Source organism: Drosophila rhopaloa, unplaced genomic scaffold (assembly GCF_018152115.1).
Source record: "Drosophila rhopaloa isolate 14029-0021.01 unplaced genomic scaffold, ASM1815211v1 contig_18, whole genome shotgun sequence".
Taxonomy (NCBI): domain Eukaryota; kingdom Metazoa; phylum Arthropoda; class Insecta; order Diptera; family Drosophilidae; genus Drosophila; species Drosophila rhopaloa.
Window position 1 is genome coordinate 34,827 of NW_025335061.1, and position 9,177 is coordinate 44,003.

Consider the following 9,177-nt stretch of genomic DNA (forward strand, 5'->3'; position numbering starts at 1 on the left):
CAATTTCGCATTTGGCCAGCAATTTTAATCAATACACAAAAACCGCACGAAAGTCAACCAAAGTCCTCCCCGAAGCTAATAGGCGTGGTCTCGCCCGCCGCCCACCGCCCACTTACCTAAGTCCCAGCAGCCACTGACCACCGAAGGGGGGGCGGATGTTCGAGGAGGAGAGGCAGACACTTTTGAATGCCGCAGCACGTAGAGCTCGTTAGACATTTTCTTAAGCTAATATTTTCACAGCGCACAGCGAACACGGACATCGACGGGATCGAGGATAGGAGAATGAGATGGAGGACAGCCAGCCAGGAGGAGATTATTCAAATGATTGGAAATTATCATGTGCTTGCATCCATTTTCGGGTCTGCCAGTTGCCAGGCTCTATGCTCGATGGTTCCTGGTCCAGGTTCGGTGTGCAAACAACAAATTGCATTTGTCATCTGCTGCATAAATAACGAGATAATACCGTAACATAATAACTGTCAATGGAAAGCCCTTCCACCAGCGATGTAATCGTGAGTTGTGGCTTAGGGAAAACCGATGGTCGAAACAAGGTACAATCGGTCATCAATTTAGTCAAAGCTGAGGAATGGAAGCTATAGGCAAATCACTCAAGTGCTTAGAAATGAATTTTTTTAGCATTTTTGAAAGCAGCACATATAAAAGTGTATTTATCAAAGGTTCCTCTACATACAAAATCATTTTATTATAGAGTACAGATGGCCCTAATTACACTTATATTACAGCTTAAACTTAATTTCTTTATCACAGTTTTAATAATATTTCGATTTGGAAAATTTGTTGTATGTTAATAGTGATCTAAAAATTTAAAGTGGGTGTAGCTAATCTTGCACTGCATTGCAACACTAAAATCTACTTGAAAATTCGTCACTTGTATAGTTTCCGAGATCTTCATATAAGACTAAGGGACATGGCTAGATATACTCTTTTATTGATCTTGGTCAAGAAACGCTACCTTCTAACTGGTACATTCATGCTACAAACACAATTTCATGCGTTTTACTTTTCAAACTTAAAAATTATTTGCGTAATAAAAATAATAATTATTAAAAGTTCTCTTCGTTTTTTGAAAAGTAATTGGCTTTTTATATCTAAAATCAGATCTATTTTGCAAAATAAAAAAATAGATGACATACACCACCACAAGAGCAATTAAAAACGTAGTTTTTTTTTAAAAATTATTCGAGCTGAGCCCACTTTAACATTAGGAAGTTCACATTTCCTTCGGCTAAAAACAACATGAGATTTTCGTAAAACCAGCCAAACGGAAACACAAATTTTTTTTTTAAAAACTCAAAACAGCAACACGGAGTGAGAACCGTAGTACACCTGCGTATTTGAACTAGCATAGCTCCAAACCTAATACCGGCGTGTCACGAACTCATCTCTGCGAAGGGCCAAGCAATGGGCTCGCCTCCCCGGGGCCCCTCATCCTCCATCAAGGTAATCTACTCGCACGTGAGCGGCTCTCACTCTGTCAGAGGGCGACAAATGAGAATTTGTATCGTCGATTTGCATATTTAATCAAAATTAACATGACCGATAAAATCAATTACACTCACAGACGCAAGCGAGTGCTTACAAGGCTGCAACTGCATGTGCGAGTGGCAGACACAGCGCACGCACACAGGAGCGGCAATTGCATTAGGACATTTCGTCCTCGCCGCTCATCCCGCCCCATGTCGTGTTCGCTTTTCGGTTCGTTTGGCTCTCCAAATCCTTTTGCCGGGAATATCTACGACCATGTCTCGCTGGCAAACTGTGTGTAAACTGCAGTGCACCCCCCATGCCGTCCATGCATCTGCACTACTGCATTGTCACAGACACCTTGCCCCTCGGAGGGCCGCTTTCGAAAGGCTTATCCTGTCCAACATGCTTAAATTGTTTCTTCCTGTCACACTGATTTTACTCGATTTATTTCATTTCGACTTGGCTGCTGCTGCTCTGTCTGCTGCGGACTCCGAATTTATTTTTATGCCCTGCACTTACGGGCTTTAAAATCTGAATAAATATTCAAAGGGTCCTCGAGGTGAGCTGAGATGGCATTTAAATTTATTTAATTGCATTTCACATGCAAACCACCCAACTATGATATTCTATTCCCCTAATATAACTCTCTTAGACTGGTTGAAATCCTTTAACACGCATAAATATTCATTGGGTTGCCGTGAACCCTCCACACCCGTTAATCCGGCACAGAGCGAATTCCATGCATTTAATTAAGTTTTTCAGTGCCCTTATCCCAGATCCTTCTCTAAACAGGTCTCAGTTCAATTGAAATCCGAAAGGTAAAGTTGATTTTTCTGTTCAATATTTTCTCGACAGACAAATTAACGCCAATTGCCAGGAAGCCTTCGGGCCGGCTTGAATCGGATGCCTGCAGGTGGTAGGTCGGCTTGTGGATGGGCCAGTGGGAGGGTTATGAGCTTTCATAAATTCGCATTGATTGCGTTCAATTAAAATTCAGTTATGCTCCGACGGCGCTTGGCAGTTACAAGGGAATATTTTAATTAATTTTCACGCGCTCAGCATAAAATTTTCGTTGCGAAACCAGAAGCAAATTTGGTGCGTATTTCGATGTGGCTGTCGTTTGAATCATTTGAACTTGCAAAATAAGTTTCCGATATTTTCTTATTGTTTTTTTTTCCAAAAAATTGTCTGATTTCGTTTGTTATATGTATAGCATCTGATGCTAACACTTTTAAGCTAAGCTTAAAGCCTGTATACCCAGAAAAAAGATATTAAAAATGACAAAAATTGTTTGGCAAACAAGCAGTGCGTTTAAACCTTATTAGGGGATTTACTAAACGACAGAATCGCTGAATCGTTGAAAATTAAACAGATATTTTCAGCCATTGAGGGAACGATTCAAAACTGCAACAGAAAAAATATTGACAACTTCAACAGTCTAGAAGTTGCTGAAATTTCTGAAAGTTTAATTTGTATGGAACAGCGGGCAAAAACTGACCGAATTTCAACGGTCGACCGATTTTGTCGTTTAGGGAATACCCTAAATATGTGTCATCGACAGTTTTTTGGTTGAAAATTTTTGCTTTACTTCTTTAACTACTTCCCTCATACCCATTGCTTCTAAACATATACCCATAAAACTCGCTTTATCAACGTTTTATAGAATATTACGTTAATTCAGCGCGCCGAAATTCGAATCTATTCCAAAAATAATAAAAAAACGCACCCGAACCAATTTCACTTTATCGGAGCTAATAGAAATGAGTTGTACACTCAGGCATTAAATATTCCTCACAAAAACTTTAAAGTAATTGTTGTTTCAACTCTTGAAACAGTGCTCCCTTTTCTCGCCACGGAGCTACCCCATTTATATCCATCTATCTGTGGCATTCATCGACATCATCATCAGCCCACGCCAATCTCTCATATAGATACTTTGTCTAGCATTTCAATTGGCAAACACACTTGAGCTTTGCGAGCTACACGAGTTTAGAGTCGGATGGCAGCAAAAAAGATACCGCACCCGCCGCTAAAGTAAACAACAACCCCGGTTCGCGTTCAGGTCTTCGCCCTGGCAGAACCAAAAAGCCTTTCATCTACTTCAGTGCTCAAGTAGCAACAACAGCACGATGCGCAAACAAGGACATAGCCAACAAGGAACCAAAGTGCGATTTTCGAAAATGGCAAAAGTATGTTTTTCAAATCTGACTTTTCAAGGCCAACCCATCATTGCGAAAGTCGCGTTGGGAAGTGGGACTGCGGGTGGCGTAAATGCAATGCAAACTTTGACGCAAGTCTTCTTTTGGGGCAAATTGTCGCCGTGCGACGTCTGACTGTCAGATGTTGGTTTTTCAAATTATTTGCCAGGGTTTCCCCAAAATGATGATGCCTTAAGACGCCAGTGATGACTTCGCAAGGCCTTTGCCACAAACTCTTTACTTAAAATAAACACACAAAGCCATGTATATCTGTGTATACGAATATGGCCATGGATATGTGGACGTCTGCCCTGGCGGCAATTCGAGATGTTGTTGGTGTTTATTCTAAACTTTGCCTGGTGAGCCTCAGTGTGTCTTGGCCCCGTCCGTCATCTACTCGCTACAAGGGGCAAATTTATAGTTTTAGTTGCTGGGTTCGGCCCGACGGTTTCATATAGCACACAACTAATAGGTTTTCTTTGGGCGTAGACTTAGTCAAACTCTTCTGTTTGGTCCCGGCAAATTTACTTGGACTTCTTGTCGTGCTTCTGTTTAGACCCAAAATCACATAGGCTGGAATTTTGTTTATAAATAGTTCAAATATACATCGCGGTTTGCTTGAATGGGAAACTTTACAGACTGAAGAAGGCGATGCACTTCCTAGCTTTCTTCAAATTTAACTGTTGACTTGTTCCTACTTCACTTATTAGAGAAAAGTCAACTATTAACAGCTAAGAGAATCGTATTAAAACGCAAAAAACCACAGTGATTAATTAAGCACTCTGAAAAAGTTGTCTCCGCTACTCGCTAATTAAATAATTCACCAAAAGTCAAGCATAGCGCTATGCCACCGGCAACTTTTTCCTTCCAACGCTTTTCCTGTTTTTTATATTCTGTTTGCAGCTAATCTATGCAAAGTTGGCAGCGCTCACAAAAACTATTATGGAATTTCATTGAAAGTTGCGGCCAAAAAGTCGCGAATAAAAAATCCTAACGAAGGACAACAAGAGAGCCGAAAGTTTTCCCGGTCATAACGAGTCAAAGTTGCAGTTCAGTTGATGAACTCGCTGGACGGCGTCCGGCATGGCCACACATGCTCTGGATGAGGAGCGTGGACCCCCTCACCTTTCCCGCGGGCCGCACTGTGCGGAAACCTGTCAGTTTAAGCCGCTTAGAGGGGACAGAAACCGTTTTTGGGGAGTCTGCATTCGCTGGCAGTGCGTATGCGTAATATTTATGCATATTATTTTCCATTTCTGTTAACTGCTCTCGTAATCAAAAATTTACATATTTGGGCCACCAAAATTAATTATAATGCCACCACAATCTCAGCCACATAAAAAGGGCTAGAGGAAAATCATGGAGAAGAGAAGGGGAGATTTATTTTGTTCCAGGGTTGCAACAGCACAAATTTTCATTTGTGTTTTACGCTTGTGTAATTAAACTATCTTTATAATTAAATTAAATGTATTATTTATTATAAGCTTGGGACCTGTTTCATGACTGGATGTACGTCATTTATCACTGAAGAGCGATCTTAAAGGAATGTAAGTCGGAAAATATATCTTTATTAACCCAATATTTACCATGTATTAGATTACTTGTGAGGCAAAGTTTTCCAAGGATACAAAAAAGTGTTTTAACATTTACCAGTTTAGCAAGGCGGTAAGAAATTTTGTCGGTAGCCCTGGCATTTATGTTTGCGGAGGGGGGTGGGGGGAGTAAGAGAGAAAGTCATGAATACAAAATGTGCCGCAGCTTTTGGTTTTGCGGCTCAGTTCACCGTTCTTCCGCCCAATTCGCCCATTGCCCCCTCCCCTCGCTCTGGTCTCACACATGGCAAAACTCATTTCATGGGTCACGAGCTACAATCATCTCACCGATTCAGGGGAGAGGGCGGTCAGGGGTGAAGTGGCCGACAGAAACTGGCCAAAAATTGATTATGGCAGCCACACTGCAATGCCAGAAGGAGACCGTTCTGGGGCAAAAAAGGAAGCACTGCCGAGCAACTATCATCAAAATCCTATTAGTTGGATCTCTGGCCACGGCCGGCCCTTTGGCTTTGTCCTTGTCCAGTTGCCTGCATTTTGTCAGCGTTTATTTGGCAAATTAATTCCCCAAAAGGTAAGCCAAACTTGCGATTTGAAACAATCAGCGATCCCCAACCCACTCCACGCAACTCCAAAGTCCTTTTGTCCTTTTCGGTCCGGCTGCAGCTGTTGTTTGCCCCAACAGTGAAAAAAACCAGAGCGACGGAGAACCCCAGACGCAGCAGCCTGGCCAAAAAGGGGTCGCACGGCTCTACGTTAAAATGACCCCTTCGAAAGGGACAAGGGCTACGCTGCTGGGAAAAAGGAAAGCCCGGACACACAATTTGTGACAATTCCTTTTTGCGGATTAATATTTGCTCTTCCCCACCGGGGAACTCTCTCACCGGTTGCGTCTTTATTTGTCTCGCTGCCCTTTTCCGGTCTGCCCCTCCACTTCATGCAAATTAACTTGCCAGAAATTTTGCAGGATTTTGCTGCATGGGAAGCCTGACTTCGAATCGGAATTAAAGCCAGACGTTCTGACGCGTTATATGCTTTAAAGGACACCAAAAATCAACCCTTTTTATCTCGGAAGCAGCTCTGATTACCACCCCGAAATATTTTCTTATAATGTGGTGGTTATTGTTTAAGGACTTAATTACTTTACCAGGCTATATATTCGCAAGTGGAAAAGCCTTTCTGAAACTTGCTAGCCAAATTTATAAATGAAAGAGTCATGTTATAACTCATTATAAGAAGAGAAGTAAATAACAAATATTTTGCAAAGAGAGACTTTTATTTATTAGACTTATAATAAACACTTAAATTAAATTTCGGTCTACATATTTTGAATGTTATGGACATGAATATGTAATATCAACATGCCGATAATTTTAATTTGTATAACTAAATAGAAGGCTAATGTTTTTTTAAAAACATGTCCATGTATTAAAACTTAAAATATTTTTTTACAAACCTTTTTGGGATTTATTTAAACAACGTAAAGGTCCACTTAAAACATGTTATAGTTTTTTAATGTTAATACTTAAAGCGCTTATGCAGTCTTCTAGACTTTCTATTTTTCTTACGCTTCACAACTTAGTTGTTTTGCTTTTCAAAACGAAGCAATGAAAAACTGCTGACTTCAAGGAGCTTTTCTTCCCAACTTTTTCGAAAGGCTTTCAAGTGGACTAGACGGGAGTGCTTTGACAACTATCTTGATATATGGATTTTAGCTTCGCCGCGTCCGAGCAAGACTTGGTTTCTTGGACCTAAGACCACAGTTGACGGACAGTAATTCCCTTGAACTTGTTGGCCTTCCTTGCCCCAGCCTTTCTGGAAGTTTCAACCTGGGCTATGGTCAAGATAAGGTTAGTTTGCGAGCAGTCAATGGAACCGTTTGTGTACCTTGTGTTGCAACCGAGTCGGCTGCAATTCCAGCAGTCAAGTGTCAACATCGGCCCAACTCCACACTTGCGTGATTTGTTTTCATTGAAGACTTTTCCTCGTGTTTTCCACCGCAGCCATCCGATCTGATCCGACGTGATGCTGGTGATCGATGACGAAATGGAACTGGCGACTGCAACTGCGGCTACAGCCATTCAACTGCGAGAGCTCAGCTGGCGGACTACTGTTCTCTGGGCTGCCCGACAATTGGCCAACTAACCAACTGTGCGCGATAACGATGACGATGGGATTGCGAAATTTTTGCAAGCCACTCAAATCAAGTTTTTCCGCCGAACGAATGCAGCGCAGAAAATATGAAAATCGCAAGTGGTTTCATTTAGTTTTCATTTGCGGCTCGTTGACGTTGGTCGGTATTGATCAGTGGTGTCGGCTCCTCAGATATTGACCCAAAATTCGGACAAATACGATGATGTTAGAACGGATTGTGCTGCTGGTGGCATTGGTACCATTCGGAGTTCGAGGCGACGATGGGTTTTTGACCGAGCCGCGTAAGTGCAGCCTGCTATGAGATCGAAAGATCGACTTTGGTCGATGGTGTAACACTCATTGTAATCATTAAGTTCTGCGTATCTTTAAGACACATTCGCCTTAAAATCCTCAAAGAGCTTTAATACTCCTCGGTCTTGGCTAACACACATATGTGACTAACACGCTTAGCAGCTGGGACTTTGCTGCTCGAATTCCGCCAAAAATATTGCACCACTAAACCGGATTTGTTTCTCTGAATTCTCTGTGTGTATTTTGTTTGCGTTACTCGCACTCGATCCGAATCCAATATGGATCGAAACTGATTTGAAATGATCTGAACTGAACAAAATTCTAATCGAACCGCAGCAGATTACATCAAAGAGTGTAGGATAGCCGACAGGGACTTTGTCAACTGCTCCACGCGCAGCATCCAGCAGCTGTTCGACAAACTCAACGATGGTGGGTAGCGTCCTATGGTGGGAGGTTCTCTGCTGACAATCTGGTCCCGATTCCCAGGCATTCCCGGGCTTACCAGCATCAAGAGCTTCGATCCCTTCTATCTCAACCGCATCCGAATCACCCAGGGCAACAGCAACGCAATCAACCTCAAGGTGGAGCTGGCCAACGTCAAGATCACTGGATTCGGGCACACGCACGTCCTGGAGAGTCAGTGAGTGAAAAGTAAGCCCATATGGCGAACGCTCTGAGGCACCCATCTTTTTCAGGGTGTTCAAGAAGGACTACAGTTGGAAGACCACGTTCACGCTGCCCGAGATGAAGCTCCAGGCCGACTACAGTCTGTTCGGTCGCATCCTACTCATCCCCTTGAACGGAAAGGGGCAGGTGTTCCTGGACGCGGAAAACATGACGGTGACCATGCACACGAAGACGCGGCTCTACTCCAAGGGCGGCTTCACGTTCTACAACGTGACCGGCCTGCATGTGGACTTCAAAATCGATGGCCTCAAGTCCTACTTCTCCAACCTGTTCAATGGCAACAAGCAACTGGGTAAGTGGCTGCGATCCCCTGACTCCTCATTACTCACTGACTTTCGAACGGTCTCCGACGCAGAGGACAGCACCAACAAGTTCTTCAACGACAACTGGCGCATGCTGGCGGATGCCTTGTACACGGTCATCACCCAGACCATCGAGGACATCCTCCTGGACGTGCTGAAGAAGATATTCCACTTCATTCCGGCCAACTTCTTTGTGAGCGACATCCCGACGCCGGACCAGCTGTACGGGCGGGCCAAGCCGAAGCCGAGGCCGAAATGAGGAGGTTATCCGTGGAATCTGGGAGTGGGGCACCGGGGAAAGGTAATGCTGTAGTCCAGCCAATAAAGTCTGTGGGAAAACACCAAGCGACCCCTTCTAATGGAGCAGCACACATGCATTGTCTGAGGGAGACACAAAAAAGGTTTCCTGCCTGCTCTCCAAGGCATTAGTGTCGGTCAACTGTTGCCTTAGTCCTCGGTCGTCTGGAAAAGAAGAGTGAAAAACTAATGGCGGCACCTTAATCAGAC

At 43.3% G+C, this 9,177-nt stretch overlaps 1 protein-coding gene across 1 annotated transcript; it reads left to right on the forward strand.

The window, feature by feature from the left end:
• The first annotated feature begins 7,350 nt into the window (after positions 1-7,350).
• Positions 7,351-8,929, forward strand: LOC108038855 (circadian clock-controlled protein daywake). Its single transcript, XM_017115718.2, has 5 exons — positions 7,351-7,671; positions 8,018-8,110; positions 8,168-8,321; positions 8,377-8,660; positions 8,724-8,929. Exons 1-5 carry the CDS (start codon positions 7,590-7,592, stop codon positions 8,927-8,929), a joined length of 819 nt encoding a protein of 272 aa, XP_016971207.1. The 5' UTR covers positions 7,351-7,589.
• Positions 8,930-9,177: the final 248 nt, after the last annotated feature.

Excerpts from the sequence above, each read along its gene's own strand:
- LOC108038855 (XM_017115718.2), top strand. The coding sequence starts at position 7,590 with ATGATGTTAGAACGGATTGTGCTGCTGGTGGCATTGGTACCATTCGGA. Across the intron at positions 7,672-8,017 it reads TGGGTTTTTGACCGAGCCGC|CAGATTACATCAAAGAGTGT; the intron begins GTAAGTGCAGCC and ends ATCGAACCGCAG. Across the intron at positions 8,661-8,723 it reads CAATGGCAACAAGCAACTGG|AGGACAGCACCAACAAGTTC; the intron begins GTAAGTGGCTGC and ends TCTCCGACGCAG.